The sequence below is a fragment of the Talpa occidentalis genome, unplaced genomic scaffold, assembly GCF_014898055.3.
Source record: "Talpa occidentalis isolate TD23 unplaced genomic scaffold, MPIMG_talOcc4v2.1 talOcc4.13, whole genome shotgun sequence".
Lineage (NCBI taxonomy): Eukaryota > Metazoa > Chordata > Mammalia > Eulipotyphla > Talpidae > Talpa > Talpa occidentalis.
In genome coordinates, this window is record NW_023601322.1 from 65,725,994 (window position 1) to 65,743,881 (window position 17,888).

A 17,888-nucleotide genomic window follows, 5' to 3' on the forward strand; every position below is an offset into this window, starting at 1 on the left:
CTCTAGATGGGGGAGTGACAAAACAAGAGATACTGTTGTAGTCATTTCTGGGAAAAAAAAAAAAAAAAGGAGTCAGCCTTGGTGGGTCAGGCATATGGTAAGGATTCAAAAAATGTTGAGTGAAACAAAATAAGGTCCACAATTATTTTTTTATCCTACTGAGGGAAACTGAATCAATTCATATAAAGTAATATTTATATATACACAAATAATACCATATTATCTATCATTTGTTGAGTGCTTTGTTTGTATCAGATACTATACTAAATTATTTCTTTATAAACATTCAATCCCTATAAGGTGAGATAGATACTGTGCTAATCCCCATTTTTCAGGTGACAAAGTGAGATTCAGGGTTGTAACCTGAATAGGTTACCTAGCTAATAAGTGTATATGGTACACATATACACATAAACATATATCTTAATATACCCAATTATATACAAATACGTTAATATATGGATAATAGGTAAATTTCCTACGAATGATGCAGAATTTTCACAGAAGACTTCCAAACAACATTATCAGCAAAAAGAGAATCAGAATACAGTAGTATTGAGAACAGAAACTGGTACATAGAGGGTGCAATCATCTCTCTCCTCCTAGAAAATAAGCTCTGTGAGGTAGAGATTTTGTGTTGCTCATTGCCACCACAACAGCCTAGCTCTCAGACAGCAGAGTACTTCAAAGGAACATGCCAAGGGAAGGGACAAGTATCTAATAAGCACAAAACAATGAATCAATGGACAACACAGGTTGTTGCCATTAACGCAAAGAGTTAAGTCCCAGAAATCACCTTCCTATGAAATATAGAAATAATTTAGGAAATCTAGCCTAAATTCTTTGGATTAATGTCTGAATTCCATCAAATTACTCAAATACTAGTCTAAACAGTTCTACTTTAAGTATCAGTATATTTTATACTCCTATTATTTCTTTACTTGTGGAGAATAGACTTCAATTGTCCAATTAACTTTACAATTGCCATATAATTACCTTCCATTAGCAGAAAATGGGAAAATACACTCTTATATGTTATCTCTGAGCCCACATAATCAGAGGCAGCCACAGGCCACTCATTCATTGGTTCCTGAACAAGCTGGAGAACAGCTGATCCATGATGAAGGTCCACATGTAACTGTGGGCTGAGGATAGATGTTGCCTCAGGGATTCAGACATCAGCAAAAGGTTTCTCCCTCCTTCCCGCCCTCCAACTGACCTTCCTCTGTGGGGCCCTCATTCTCAGTGGCTTTCTCTGCATCTCCAAAATTACATCCAGCAATATTAGGAGTAAGAATTTTCTTTCCAAGAATTTGAGCAGAAATTACTACTCCAGAGCCAAAGGGGAAACAGCCCCACTTCTAAAACATAAAGCATTGGGGAGGAGTCATCACCCAAAAGAACAAGCCAAGCGCTGTTAACAGGAGAAAAGGGAATTGCTGCTGAATAGGCAGAAGCAATGACATATAATGTACCTGGCCAGTTCCCCAACCCCCTCAAAAATGAATGCTCCTTCAGCTATTTTCCCCTGATTTTGTAATTCTAGCTAGCACCTATTCATTATTTTTATAGTTGATACCATCTGTTTCTTTACATAGTGAATTCTCCTTTGTATTATTAGTGGCTAAGACATCAGTTTCATGTCTGCTATTTTGAAATAAAGTTGTTTTAAAAAATAATTATGGGGATCCCCGGTGGAGCGGTTGAGCGCTGGGTTGCGAAGCTGCGCGCGTCTGGTGCCGGTTCGAGGTTGCTCCACAGGAGTGGACATTTGCCGCCCGCTTTGCAGTGAAATTCATGTGTTCTGCTCCCTGCTCTGGCTGTAATATAAATTATACCTCAATAAAGTTGATTTTAAAAAATAATTATGTACGGCATTGTTAGTGGTGACATTAAGCTTTGCTGTCCAGTAGGATCTAGGCTACATACTTTATTATACTTCCTCAGTTAACCTTTCCTAGACTCCTGGGAGTAGGTATATCACCTCCTTATTTTCTAAATAAGGCAAAAAGACTTACAGAAGGTCACATAGTTAGTGGTGGAACAAGGCTCAGAATTCAAATCTGTCTTAAATAACTATCTCCATAAGATATCTACATGAAAGACATTTATTACTTATACTACATAAGTCTGTTTCATAGGTTAGCAATATTTCTATTTCTATTTTTTATTATTTAATTCATCCTTGCTACTTTTCCACCCAATATCCATTCTCCTCTCCTCCTTTCTTATTAATTGAAATAAATATAACATTTACTGTGTACCAGATACTCTCCTGAAACCTTCACAAAAATTCACTCAATCTCTTAACAACCCTATTATTATTGTATCTCTATTTTACAGGAGGAGAGGAAACTGAAAATGAATAACCAAAAGTCACATACCCACTGAGGTGTAGAGCTGAGACTGAGATTCTAACTGGTAATCTAGCTTCCAGTTCCTATGTTCCTAGCCCCCCAATATACCCAGCTAAAGAAATCACATCCTCAGGCTTTCACACAGCTGGTGGCAACCATGTGCCACTTTTCTGGCCATTGAAATATAACTGGAAATCTACTGGGTAGAAATGTGGAAAAGATTTTGATTTTTTAATAACGGAACAGTTGACACATACCTTTTGCCCACCTTCCTTCCCTATTCTTTTTGTTCAGAATATGGGTGATATGCAAAGAGGAGCAACAGCCATCTTGCAATAATGAGGATAAACATTCCATGATAAGGATTGTAGGATGGGAAGACAATGGGAGGCAGGAGGCAGGAACCTTGGTGACATCCATGAGCCACAATATCCAGGCCAAAGTCCTGACTCCCCACTATTCACCACTTGAAGAGGGAAAATCTTAACATATTTAAGGACCATTGATGGTATTTTTCTGTTACTCAAAACCAAACATAGCCCTCTAACTGAAATAATTTGTTAAATCACAAAACCAGAATCAGCTAGTTACAAAACCTGTTGTTTCACCCTCTTCAGAATTTTGGTTATCTGTATTAATACATGGTCCTTAAGTAGTTTCATAATGGAAAGCCATTAGTTTTAAGGATGGCTTCTTAAACATATAAAGACAGTATCTGCATTTATAGCACAGGGATGTGTAGTAAATGAGAACAGGAGTTTAGAAAAAAGAATGCACACTGAGAAAAAGAAACTTGCTCAAGGATAGAAATGAAACCAGTAAACTGTCTAAGGCAATTTCAGTAGAGATGGGGATTATATGGGTCACTGAAAATAACTGGTCGTTTTCCTGTTTGTCGCTACAGAAATGACCAAATAAGATTCACTTACTTCTGTCAAGTAACCTAACTTAAAGCAGCCCTTTACACCTTGCTCTCTTCTTGCCTTTGGATCTTTTACCCGTATATGTATGCTTTATAAGCACTTTAGCATATTAGAGTACCTAAGAAACCTGCAGTGAACTCTCCTGTGAGAAATCTTGCTTAACCCAGTATTTCTTATATTTCTCTGTGAACAGACTCCCATTCTTTCCCCAATGTTACAACCCATAGTCAGTGCTCTATGAAACACATTCAGGAAATGAGCAAAAGCACAGACAGCAGAAATAAGGACCCACAGAAGAAATGTGTAACTTCTAGCCTTTTAGTTGTCATTTCAGTTGCTGCAAAAAAAAAAAAGAAAATTTATTGTGAGGAATTTACCAATTTTCTAACACAGGAAAACTCTTACCCAATTTCAAATCCTCATTAATGGATGTTCTTTTCATCCTCTGTGTTTGTATTTCTTCAGGAGGGTCTGGATTTAAGGTAGCAGTGCTGTGGATTCTAGCAATGCCTGTGTCTGGTTGAAGGTGACCTGGTGGGGGTAGAAGAGAACAATGTTTCAATAGAGTAGTAAGTCTGCTGTTACTTTCTTCCAGGCAGGTGCCAATAAGAAAAAGCAGTTTTAAAATGGGTTATTGGAATCTAGACTCAGGATAATGTGGACATGATGTTTGCTGGGATACTGCAGATGTTGGCAAATTTCTTTTTTTTGCTTTCCCACTTCCTTTTGTATTTCTTTTTTGGTAATTTCCCATCACTATATTTCTACTACCCAACATTCATTTACAGAAAAGTTGACTTACAAAATGAATAGCTATAATATTCTAAAGCTAAAGTGTTCTATCCTTAAAGTACTATCATTACCCAATTTAAAAACAGACATTTTTGCTGTCAAGGATGTGGAGAAAAGGAACTCTCCTGCATTGCTGGTGAGAATGCAAACTGGTCCAACCACTATGGAAAGTTGTGTGGAAGTTCTTCAAACTACTAAAAATGGAGCTACCATAGGACCCAGCAATTCCACTCCTAGGAATCTACTCAAAGAACACAAAAGGATACCTGCATCCCTATGTTTATTGCAGCACTATTTACAATAGCTATGACATGGAAACAAACCAAATGCCCAAAAATGACTAGATCAAGAAGATGTGGTATATATTCGCAATGGAATACTATTCAGTGATCAAAAAAGATAAACTCATGCCATTTGCAGCAACTTGGATGAAGCTGCAAGGGATCATGCTCAGTGAATTGTCAGAAGGAAAAAGAAAAATATTTGGATGGTTTCACTTATAGGAGGAATATAGGGGAACCAAAAAAGGGACCAGGAAAATAATAATAAATAAAAAGCCAAAATTAACAGGCAACTATAAATCAGAGACATTCTGCAGGGGAGAGGAAGGGATCAAAACAGAGGAGGAAAGAGCACAAGGGACTATAGTGATGGTGCACATGTGAATTGGTGGTGGGACTTTTATGGGGGCTACACCTGAGAAGAGAAAGCAAATATTGTACAAAAATTAACAATGATGTAAAATATATATAAATAAATTTTTAAAAATAAACAATTTTGAAAGGCTGTTTTGCCTGAAAACTAACAGTGTGAAGTACCCAGCTTTCCAATGCTGGTCTGATAACCTAAGCCAGTCCAAGAAGTTTTCCCTCTTTCACACATGAAATGAGAAAAACAATGACAGTGTAGTATGTTTTTCATGAAGTTACAGGTATTCCATGTGAAAAAGTACATTTAAGATTATGTCCTGTGCTTCCCTGGTGGCGCAAGGGGTTGAGAAGCAGCCTACGGAGCTATCCACAGCCACTGCAGCACAAGTTAAATCCTGGGCCAGGGAGCTACCCACATGGCACAGCAGACCTCTCCTGTCTTGCCCACTGCTCCCCTTAGCAGTGTATTTCAGTCAATTTGCCTGTTCTGCTCACCACTCTGTCTCTAGTGAATGCTCTCACCCCACACCTCTGGCTTGCACTCCTGTTCTTGTATGCATAAATAAATAAATCTTAAAAAAAAAGATTATGTCCTTGCTACATGCTTGGTATTAATATACTCACATTTTGTATTAACATTCTTTTTCCTTAAATAAAATGATGAATAAAGCAGCAATTTTTAAAAATATCCTTTGGCAAAATCAAAATTTGAAAGTCCTATGTCCCTGCAACTTTGCTATTTGTTTTAGTTTTCATTCAATAGTTTCACAGTTCCTTGGGCCCAGGGAACCCATGGGTTTTATTTACTGCTGTGTTCCCTGTGGTTTGTACAGTGCCTAGCAAGAGTAAGCAGTAGTACAATCTGACAGCTGTTAAAAGATAAACTGAGGCACATTAAAATTTTCAGGACTTTATTCTGAGCAACTGTTAAGTCCTACCAGACACTGCCAAAGAGAGTGGTTAGAACTACTCCATCAACAGGAGCTAGGAGCAAGGTGTTTGCAGAGAAGATTTAAAAGGAAAGAAAAGTATTTAGCTGGTTAAAACTTAAGCAGTTACCTTACTTGCACAAATCTGTTTGGCTATTTGTGATTTGTTGTTCTTAAATTTCATTTCTCAGTCACTGACTTGGGCTTACATTTGGGTTTACTTATGTATTAGGTTGTTGGAAAAGTCATGATGCATTTATGCTTGAGAAACATACAAAAAATGTCATGACTTTTCTGACAACCCAATAGATTGCCATGGCATCATATCCTCCTTGTTTGATTACTTTTGATAACTTTAACAGAAATTAACCCCAGGGCCCCATAAGTTCTGTTATGCCTACTTAGCTGTATAGCAGTGGCAGGAAAGTAGCCATAGACGTAAATGAGTGAGTGTGGTGGTTGTGTTTCAAAAACTTCATTTCTGGACACTGAAATTTGAATTTCACATAATTTCATGTGTCACAAAATAGTCTTCTTTTTATTTTTCCCAGCCATTTATAACTATAACATGTACTCTTAGTTTATGAGCCATGAGAAAAAAAAATAGCAGATTAGATAGTGTGCTGACCTCAGGACTAAAATAGAAAGAGGAAGACTAGAATTTCAGAGGTATAGGTCCTAATCCCTCCTTAACACTGAGTGACAGTGACCTTGGGAGAGCCAAATTGAGACACCAAAATAATTTCTGAGTATAAGTTAGAGAGAATAATTCAAACCCATTTCTGCAGGCTGTTGTTAGTGAGAAATAATATGGCAGTGAGGAAACATTTTACAACTAGGAAAGACCAAAAAATATATCCATGAATATAACAGATCAAACAGTAGATGCATTTACTAAATTGATTCCAAAGATTCAACTTCTTACTGTTTCCAAGAGACATAAATGAGAGCAATAGTCTCAATGAACAACATGAATTATGTTTGAATTGAGCTATTTGGAAAAATCACAGAACCATAGAGCTTTCAAGCTAAAAGAGATCATGGTAAACATCCAGTTCAGTCACATTGTCTTAAAGGCAGGGGAATTGAATAGCAAGGAAAAAAGAAACTTCCCCAAAGTCACTCACTTAGGGGAAGAAAATAGTAAGAAAAGATATCCTCTGAAGCCTGAAAAAGAAATAAGGTGGTAGTGAAAACAATACATAGAGTTTCAACCCCTTAGTTCAAATACTGGCTTTGACACAATGGCTTTGAATATCAGGCAAGTTAGTCAGTCATTTGAATGTAAAGACGTCATCTTAAAAACCAGAATGATAATTAATATCTCACAGAGTTATAATTAAGTAGTAAAATAATATGCACACTACATTGTCAGGCTCAGAACAAACATTCAATAAATTATAACTTTTATTACTATTAAATGAACTTACAAAAATCTCAAAATTTATCATATTCACTACAAAATCTTGACATTAGCTTTTAAGCTGAGCTAAGAAATAAAACCCAAATAGTTGATATTCTAACACAAACATTTTTAACTTTATTAGGTCAGCCACTTGCTTGAATTTCTATTTATTTCAAGTATTTTTATAAGACAATGTAGCTGCTTTTAAACCTGAAAGTACAAACTGAAACACTATCACTTTAAGATGGAACGTGATTAAGCCACTAAAACAGGTTTGTCACTGAAATACCCCCCAAAACTATTCAAAAATCCTAGAAACTAAAAAACTTGCATATTCATTTCTTACCTGATAATAATTTGGTGAAGATAAGGAATGTAGTATTTAAAGGACATAGCTAGGAATGTCCTTGTATTTTTCTTTTTCAAAGTAAAGCAGAAAGCAAAAATTTGACCATTAGATAAACATGGATTTTAACCACAGCTCTCCACCTGCTAGCTGTGTGACCTTGGATAGTTAATCTCTCCAAACTTCAGGTTTTTCAAGTGTATAATGAGGACGATAACAGTCCCTACCTCACAGGAATGTTGTGAAGATTAAATGTTAGTATATACTAAAACACTTACTTAGACCAACATCTGTCCTATAATTAACAGAAGAAAGAGAGAGAAAGAGAGAGAGAGAGAGAGAGAGAGAGAGAGAGAGAGAGAAAGAAAGAAAAGAAAAGAAAGAAGAAAGAAAGAAAGAAAGAAAAAAAGAGAAAGAAAGAAAAAGAAAGAAGAAAGAAAGAAAGAAAGAAAGAAAGAAAGAAAGAAAGAAAGGTAAGCAAGCTAAATGGTAACTAACTGTGTTACTGGAAGATGAACCTTTAAAAAAAAAAAGATTTATTTATTTATGCATATAAGAACTGGGGTTCAGGCCAGAGTTGTTGGGGGGGTAAGAGGATTCACTAGAGACAGAGTGGGGAACAGAACAGGCAGACTAACTGAAATACACTGCTGAGGAGAGCAGTGGGCGAGGCAGGAGAGGTCTGTTGCACCATGTGGGTAGCTCCCTGGCTGGCCGGGAGATACCTTCATAGCTTCATAGGTTGTGTCTTAACCCCTTGTGCCACCAGGGAGACCCTGGAAGATGAACCTTGATGTATATTCCATTTGCATAATCTTCTGTTTCCTCTGACAGATGTTAGATAAAATATGAGAGCTGATTTTTTAGAGTAATTTTATAAGAGTGGGTATTCACATGAAGTCAGAACTGGAAGCAGATTTCCTCCATTGTTCTAGTAAGCCAGGAGGAAACCAAAAGCCTGTTTCCAGGAACTAGGCACACAGGTTCAAGTCAAGACTCTAAAAAGAAAAAAATGTTTGCTCGCTATTTTGGAGACATCAGGACCTAACTTTTCAGAGAGGCTTCTAAATAGACACCCAATAAGCCCCCTTGTTATTCTATATCTTATACCCCTGAGTATTTTTTTCAGTGCATATACATAATGATTTTAAGTTACTTTGTTTACTGACCCCACACACACACACATAGGTTCCCTGTCTTCTAGTCTCTCCACCCCACGAGAATGTAAACTCTCTGTTGGAAAGGGTGGTGCTGGGAGTAGTATGTGGCTCATGGCTGTATCTTGCACATTGTGAATGAATGAGTGAATGAATGATTTTATAAATGGGCAGATCTGGCAGATGCTCAGTGCTTCAGGCTTTCCTTAAAAGTGTAGAGAGAAAGATGAATTAACCCTGTAGCTGCCACAAGAGGAAAAGAGAACCAGAGAAAATCATGAACCACACAGACCAGAATTTCTAGGGGTGGGAAAAGGGGAAATACAAGGTAGCTGGTTGACTTTAGGACAAAAAATGTTATACACATCAGAGAGAGAGAGAGCGAGAGAGAGAGAGAGAACAGACAGACAGACAGACAGAGACAGAGACCTTTATTCCATTGGCAATGGCAAGTCACTGAAACAGGAAAGTGTGACTGCTGACTGGACATACTTTGAGGCAGGCAAGTGGGTAGGGAGGCTGTGGCATCCAAGTAGTCGGTGATACAGGAGTGGAGATAGGAGATAGGGGAGCAAACTTAAGAAATATTGAGCAGGATGTGAGGGCGATCTGGCTGCGACATCTGTCACCCCATTGATCACCAGGGTTGATTCGGCTGATCTGGCTGGCTAGGCGGGTGTCCCCTTCCTCCCTCACCGCTCCATGTGCGTCCCTCCCGAAGCTGCGCGCTCGGTCGAAGAGGACGGCCTTCCCCGAATAGAGACGGACCGGTCTTCGGTCGAGGGTATACGAGTAGCTGCGCTCCCCTGCTAGAACCTCCAAACAAGCTCTCAAGAAATATTGAGCAAAAATTAATGGAACTTAATGTGAGGGAGGAGGCAAGGATAACCTTAAAATTTCTATCCTTGAGGATATTACCAAGCACAAGTAGGAATAGGATGAGATAGGAAGATTTCATTTTCATATGCTGAACTTGAAACTGAGGGAAAAGTATTCATTTATCCATGTATTCAAGAACTATTTATCCAGTACCTACCTTATAAATGTGTAAGTGTGAATTTGAAGGGATAGGACTGGACTTCAAGGAGCTATATATCATTAGGATGTGCATGATCTGGGGCTAAAGCACCAGCAGGACGGGCACAGTTGCTGGCACAAAGAAAACTACCTGTGGGAACCTGTAACTAAAGAGTCACCCTGTGAGGGAATGTAAGAAGAGAGGAGCAGGGGACAGACAACGAAACTCTGAAAAATACCAATGTTCCGGGGTTGGATAAAGGATCCAGAAATGGAGTGATCTGAAAGATGAAGGACTGGAAGGGTTTGGTGTCATGGAAAAAAAGTAAGCGAGATATAGGAACCAAGTACACATCTATTATCAGGTATCAGATGAGCTTTTAAAAATCTGAGCCTTCTTTCATGTTAAAATTTCTTCATGAATGATGTTTAAGTAGAAAATTAATATCTTTAGACAATGAGCCAAAATAATGACCCTTTTTTTTTTTGTTCCTAGAGTCACCTTGTAATCCAAGGATTGTTTGGGCAACAGTTGCATCTCTAGTTATCAAATTCAGTTCCCAAATTTGTATTATACTGGGCTTCTGCTTTAAAGCATTTTGAATAACTTTTGTCATTTCTGATGATTATTTTCTATTCTTGTCAGTCTGAAAACTGAATGCCTAAGATTGGAATGCAGCATTTAACTAGTATGATATGCACTGGTGAGAGAGCGTGGCTTCTGGCCTATTCCATGTGAGTGTGATAATAGCTTGTTGCAGACATCTGAGTTTTAGTTTCTTTGGGTTTTATTTGTTTGTTTGGTTGTTTGGTTTCCTACCCAGCATACGTACCCCAAACTTATAGTAATGGTACCTGAGTTTCTCTCAGGAAACCACTTCTTCCCTACTCCTAATCCAGGTGATATCAGTGGAGCTAACTGCACTGGACCTCAAAGGGAGGGAATGTGACCCAGACTTGATCAATAAAACATGGAAAGGCCCTGAACCCATTTACTGGCTCCAGGGTGGGCATTTGACCCAATTAAAAGCAATGATATAGAGTTCTCAGAGAAACCAGGCCAAAAGTATTCTGCTGAATTTTGAAGCTGGGTTGATATATACCAGGAGCTGACGTGAGTTACTATATCATGGAAACAGCCTGTCTGAGAATAAAGCTAATGCAGAGGAAGGATGAGCTGAGAAATGAAAAGAAAGCGAGTAGTTACCTACTAAAGAGTTTACCTCTTTAGTACCCTGTCTGAGATCCAAGATGGCCATACTGAAGCTAGCATACAGCTACACATCTCAATTATGTTAGTCAACAAGTTTCTTTTACAATTTTTAGCCACATTTTGTTAGCTTTTACATCTTTTGCAACCAAAAAGTCCAAATGAGAGACATAATTTCATCTCTATTTTTTCTGTTATTCACTAACAGGGAATCAACTGTCAAAAATCAGTCACTTCCTTAGCCCTTCTAGCCTGTGAATGCATTCCTCATTATGCTCAGCACTTTCAAGTCAGCCTCCTGTCACCTCTGTATCAGCCTCACTCCAGGTTTCTACTTTGTTCTCTCTGTGCCCCAAAGTTTGGTTCCTCATCTAAACTCACAAAATTCAAAATTCGAAGGTCTACTAAGCAGTGGCTGTCTCACTTCCCATGGACACTTCCTGTTTATTGTATTCACTTACAGCGGGCTCTTTCTCTCCTGTGATCTGTTTGTTTTAACAACTAGAGGCAGGACTGGACGGAAGCCACTTCTGTCCCCAGGCTTGGAAATCCCAACGCAAATTGTTGGGCTCTGGCCACCACCCAACACCATGGAACACTCTGTTCAAGCTCAAGCCTTCTTTTCCTGAATGTCTTACCTGCTGCTTTCCCCCGCTCCTTCCTGACGTTTCAACTGATGTTATTCTCAACTTTGTCATCTCTATATAGTTGCTGTGCCACCTGGGACATTGTCATTTCCCCTCAAGGATATTGGGAATTTCTGTGAAATCTTATTTTACTGGTCTAGAGGAATCTACCTTCCAAATCCCACTTCCCAGCCACCATGATGACATTCTCCCTCCTTACCAAACAGGTAAGGCAATCATTCAGATTTGCCAAAAAAGGAAATATATCTTCAGAACTGCACAAGAGGAGAAGAATTTTGCCTTCAGCTTTTGCCTGAAACACAGGGAAATAACAGAGGGATCGACACTCCCTTGAATGTAGATGATGAGTTGCTCTCCTTTCTCTGCTTTTATTATCTTTCTCTCTTTAAGTAAGTAAAAATAGAGTAGCTTTCTATGTTCTTGTCAAAGCCCAGAAAACTGAATGGTAACCAATCAACTTAAATTCAATAACTATTTAATTTAGCATCTATTACATGTCAGGCTCTGTGCTGGGTAGGAATATACAGAGGAATGAATGAAGCACAATCCCTGCTTCATTCAGATTATAGGCCCGTGAGGGTAGAAAAGAGGCAGCAAATAAACATAAAACAAGTAAATAAATGAAGCTTCAGACAGTAAGAAGTGCTATCAAGAAAATGTAAAGGGATATGTGTTTTGGAGTAAGTGGACTTTTTAAAATTATGTTTTTTTTTGTTTGTTTGTTTTGTTTTTTATTCAAGAACTGGGATACAGGTCAGAAGTGCGGGAGGGTGAGAGAATTCACCAGAGACAGAGTGGAGAGCAGAACAGGCAGATGGACCAAAGACACTGCTGACAGGATCAGCGGGCGAGACAGGAGAGGTCTGCTCTGCCATGTGGGTTTCTCCCTGGCCGGCGGGGAATCGAACCGGCGCTGCACAAGCTGTGGACAGCTTCACAGCACGGCGCTCAACCGCTGCACCACCAGGGAGGCCCTAAAATTACATCATTTTTTAATGAGCTAATAGTTTACATGCATATAATTTACAGGTATAGGGTCATACCTCTCTAGATGTATGTTATCTCACCCACCACTAAAGCACCCATAATACTCCACCATAGACCATGAGGTCCCTCTCCTAATTAATTCTCACCCTCATACCCTCCTGCTCTTATAGCCTCAATTCTACAGTCAGATTTCTATGGCTTGCATTAGTTCAGTTTTATACGTTCTTTGTTATGTTTCTTTATATTCCATGAGTGAACTTGTCTGGTATTTGTCTTTCCCCTCCTAACTTATTTCACTTAGCATAGCTCCTCCAGTTCCATTCATGTTGTCACATGAATTGTATTTATAGCTTTTTAATAGCTAAACAGTATTCTATTGTGAATATATACCACATTTCACATTTATCTGTCCCTGGGCACTTACAAATTATTCCATAACTTGATAACTGAGCCACCAGTACTGTAAATAGTACTGTAATAGTACTGCAATGAACATAGGAGTGCATATATTTCTTTGAATTAATACTTTTCCAGTCTTTGAGCAGATACCTATGAGTGGAACTGCCGGATCTTACAATAGATCTATTTTTATTATTTTGAGCAACCTCCACATGGGTTGGACAACTCTACATTCCCACTAATAGTGCATGAGGGTTCTTTTTTCCATGCCCTTGTCAGTACTTGTTGTTTCTGGTCTTTTTGATATAGGCCTTTCTCACAGATATGAGGTACTATCTCACTGTGGTTTTGATTCGTGTTTCTTTGATGGTAAGTGATGATGTGCATTTTTTGATGTGCCTATTGGCCATTCTTATGCCTTCTTTGGAAAACTCTTCTGCCCATTTTTTGATTGGCTTCTTTGTTTTCTTTTTATTGAGTTATGTGAGTTCTTTGTAGATCTTAGATATTAATTCTTTGTCAAATATATAATGTATAAATATCTTCTCTCATTTGGTAAGGTGCAACATTCAGTGATCATTTCTTTTACTGTACAGAAGCTTTCTAGTTTGATGTAGTCCTGTTTGTTTATTTTTGCTTTGGTTTCTAAGGGAACTATTTTAGATAGAGTGACCAGAGAAGGCTGTTCTGAGGAGATAATATCTAATTTAAAACCCAAACAAAGAGAAGGTACAAGCTACATGGAACTCTCAGAGTAAAACATTCTGGGCAGAGGGTCAGCATATGCAAAGGCCCTGAGCTTGAAGCAAGCTTGATGTGTTGAAGTGGGGGTCAGTAAGATACAATCCAGGCACCAAACCGACCTGCTTTTTCTTCTTACACAGTCCATAAACTAAGAATGGATATTAAATTTTTAATTGGTAAAAAAAAAAATTGTAGCACATGAACTTAAAATTTCAGTGACTAAAAATCTTTATTAGAACACAACCCTGCTTACTTATTTTTGTACTTTCTATGGCTGGCTTCATGCCTCACTGGCAGAGTTGAATAGCTGCAACAGAGACCATGTGGTCTGTAAAGGCTAAACTATTTACTATCTGGCCTTTTGTGGTAAAAGCTTACAGACCCCATTATTAGAGAAACAGGAAGAAATTCCTTCCCAGGCTTGAGAGAACCTTGAATTTCCTTCATTATTTATTATATTTTGCCTGGAAATAACCAAAAACCTGTTTCCAGTTAAGTAATGTGGAAGATTAGAAAGAAACATAAACTGATAGTTTTCCTATTAAGAGGTAGACTTTATGTCATTTTCCCTTGAATGTGGGGGATGAGGCTTTGTCACTACTTTGACCCACAGAATATAGAGAGAGTGATTCTGTTCCAGTTCAGGCTTGGGCCGAAAGAGACTAACTGCTTCTACCTCCTACCTCTTTGGACATTTTCTCAGAGCCAGGCACCCTATGTAGGTACTTTGACTACCTTGAGATGGACTTGCTGGAGAGATTACCAGGCCTCCAACAAGATGCCCCATATATGATGGAAGCCAACTTGGACACTTCAGACTAGCCCACTTACTAGCTGAATACTACTGAGTTGCCTCAGTCAATGCTACAGGGAACAGAGAATCACTAGCCGACCCTGGCTGACTTCATGGCCCATAAAACTGTGAAATATTACAAAACAGATGCTGTTTTAAGCCACTCCACTTTAGAGTAATTATTCCATAGCAATAGATAACCAGAACAAACAATACAGATATGTTGTATTACATAATAAGAAGTTTAGAGGACGATCAAGATCAATCCACAATATTACCAGGTGCTGATTCTATGCAGTTCCTCTGGTTCTGCTCCCTGCTTTGGGTTGATGTCTTTGTTATGTCAGTAGCAAGATGGTTGCAGTAGTTCCAGGAATTTTATTCAAACCTGACAATGTCCAGAGTAAGAATGATTGCTCTTAGGAAAGAGAAGATACAAGCTGGCCAGGTCCTACACTGGAATTAGAGGTGAAAACTCCTCCTCTGAGTCCCTGGGGAAATGGCAGAGTTTTGATTAAAATCAGTGTCAAGAATGAACTAGGAAGGGCCTCCCCTGGTGGTGCAGTGGTTGAGCGCTGGGCTGCGAGGCTGTCCGCAGCCTCTGTAGTGCCGGTTCGTTCCCTGGCCGCTGGCGAGGGTCCCACAAAAAAAAAAAAAAAAAAGAACTAGGAAGGAAATAGCTAAATAGATACTGGATCAGCAAACCACTGTGTTCAATTTTTGTTATTTTTAATAATTTTTTAAATAACAATTACTTTAAATAATAATTCCAAATAATTAAGTTTAATAGTTATCCAGGCTTTAGTAAGGTGGCAAAGCATGGGGTTAGAAGTTATGACTATTACAATTAAATGGTGCAAAGTTTAAGGAAGGGAAACAGCAGGACCAGCTATATAATCAGCAGAACTCAGTGCTTAATGAAAATGGAGAGTCCCTTGTTAAAAAAGAATTTTAAGGTGCAACAGCCGAGCATTAAATTAAGCCATGGAGGTCTGAGCAAGGACTCTGTGTGGTGGCACAGGCTTTGTGCCCATGAAGTTGAGAAAGAACAGGGGACCTAGTTTAGATCGGGGGGGGGGGGGGGGGTTAGGAAAGCATCTCTGTAGAGGTGACATTCAAGCAAGGGCCTGAGGATGGAGACAATTAACCAGATTAAAGGCGGAGGAATGTGGCTCCCCAATGGAAGACTAGCATTCTTTCTTCTCCATCCCCCAAGTTGGTTAAGGCTGAGGCTACACTGTCTTCATCAGTTGTGGTAAGATAAAAAGATAAAGGTAACCTATACTTTTCCTGTCTATGCCAATTTAGGCCTGTATCACAATCCTTTTCTGTGTCCAGATCTTAGCACCTGGGTAATCTACTCAAATAATCTGATTCTTCCCCTTCACTCCATAGATGGTCAGGACAGCCCCCAGGGGCCCCAGTCTGTAGCTCACAATTCTGATTTTCAGAATTGAAATGTATATAGTAATGATGTCATAGCTTCCCATCTTATTAAGTCAGTATAAATGATGATCTTATAATAAAAATAACCATTCTATGGGAAGTCAAGAGTTTATTTTAATAATGACATCTTTGTTACAGCAATAACAGACAGTAAAAAATTCAATAGGATAAGAGATGATCCTTTGTTTCACTGAAATATCTTAAATGGAAATAGGCTTTAGGTAAATATTCCTTTTCTAAATGAGGTTCGTTGTTCTGGACCTCAGGAAAGGAAAAAAGAGTTTAGATTCAGTTTAATCCAGCTCCCCCTTATCTGCGTCCCACGATCTACATACAAATTTAAGAAAAGGTCTACTCTTTAAGTATTTAAAAAAGGACTGAAAATTGCATCCATATATGAATTTTTCCCCAAATATGCATTTTAAGAAATGACTAATGCAGAGGGAATAACTTTCAGGACTGAACCATTTCCTCTTAGCAACCTTGACTTTATTTCTACTCCCACCATATTTTTACCATTATTACTATGTCTTGCCATTGTTGACATCTTCATTATTATAATCCTAGCTAACAGTCGTGAAGCACATCCTATGAAACAGGAATGATGCTGGGTGTTTTACATGCATTACCTCATTTATCCCGTACAATGGCCCTTCTAAGTTAGTTCAATTTTACAGAATTCAGTGATGGCAAATAATAGGGCAATGGAATCACTTAATCAGTTATCTGTGTCCTCACGTGGCTCCAAACTTCCTTCCACTAGCCCTCATGCCTTAAATAGAAAATGTCTGCTTAGTCTAAGGCCTCACTGGAACGGGTATTAAATGCGGTTTTGTGTCTCAAAGTGCCAACTGGACTCAAAGCATGTATCATGCTCTGTTTCCCTAACTAGACTATTACCTCCTTGAGGACAGGAACTATCTTTTGTCCACCACAGTATTACCATACCTGCCTGGAACAGGCAAGGTGTTCAAAAGATGCTGTGGAATCAATGGCTATTTTGTAGGGTCCTAAAATCTATGATTCATGGCAGGCTTAGGAGTCAAACAGGTTAGTGTCAAACAGAAATTCCAGCTTAGCCGACATAATTCAGCCAACTTTGAAGTCTGGCCAAGTTTTTAAATAGCATGACATGATTCTGAACTTGGGGTCCTGGGCAACTCTTTTTTTTTTCCTGATTCACTGCCCCATCAAATCATACTATGATTTAAGAGCAGAAGCATCAAATCATACTATGATTTAAGAGCAGAAGCGTTTAGGAAGAGCAGAAGCATCTAAAAATCTGATGGTGGACGTATAGGCTAAAATACAATCAGCTAGTCAGTTCACAAAATGCTAAAGTACAGCTATCATGCTCTCCACAAGGACTGGGAGTATAACATTATTTTATTACTCTCAGAAGTGGAGCTAATCTTGGGTTGACAGAAGATCTGCTACATATCCTTGGATGGATTCCTTTTGTGCCTCAGTTCCTTCCACATGGAAAAAGGCAAATAAGGACATACACAACCAATCAAAATTTCCCACCACGGCTGTGGGTCCCCTCAGTGAAGTTTAATTTATTTACTGCTATTAGTTCAGAGTTTGGTCTTTACATTCAGGCATACCTGAGATCAGGCTTTGGCAGTGTCATATACCAGCCCAGAGCCTTGGGCATATCACTGGAAACTCTCAAAGCCTTAGCAGCCTTGCCTGTTGTTGGGAGGATGGTAAAATGTGATGATGTGTTTAGGATGCTTAGCCCAGTGGTAGGTATGTGGATAGGCAGGCGGTAAATGGTGGTTTAGTCATAGTGATATCTATGCTGGCATCCCTGAACATATTTGACCCAGAACAGTCCAACACACTAAGTGATCTTGGTGTCTCAAGTGATGGGTATGATCAGAAATCATCCTTCAATTATGCAGACTACTTTCTCAACTTCTATTTTTTAAGGCAAAATAAATAAAAACTGCTGATTTCCATGCTAACAAGAAGCAGTGATATAAGTGAGGAATACAGGATGTGTGTGTGGAGTTTACATGTGTGTGTGTGGAGTTTCTGTGAGGCAGCATGTCGGATCAGGTCCCACCAGTGCACCTGTCAT

The 17,888-nt window shown here is 38.8% G+C and overlaps 1 protein-coding gene across 2 annotated transcripts in view; it reads right to left on the reverse strand.

Moving 5' to 3' along the window:
• The window catches only part of ARHGAP26 (Rho GTPase activating protein 26), a 506,434-nt gene extending 491,719 nt beyond the window's left edge, over positions 1-14,715 (reverse strand). Inside the window, exons 1-2 of one of the 2 annotated variants that reach the window (XM_054694289.1) lie at positions 14,635-14,715; positions 3,686-3,811 (exon numbers count right to left, since the gene is read on the reverse strand). In XM_054694289.1, coding sequence (XP_054550264.1) covers positions 3,686-3,722 — 37 coding nt within the window. In that variant the 5' untranslated portion in view covers positions 3,723-3,811; positions 14,635-14,715. Of the gene's footprint in view, positions 1-3,685; positions 3,812-7,402; positions 7,435-14,634 lie in introns of those variants that run through there. The other variant, XM_054694290.1, reaches the window with a different exon arrangement.
• Positions 14,716-17,888: the final 3,173 nt, after the last annotated feature.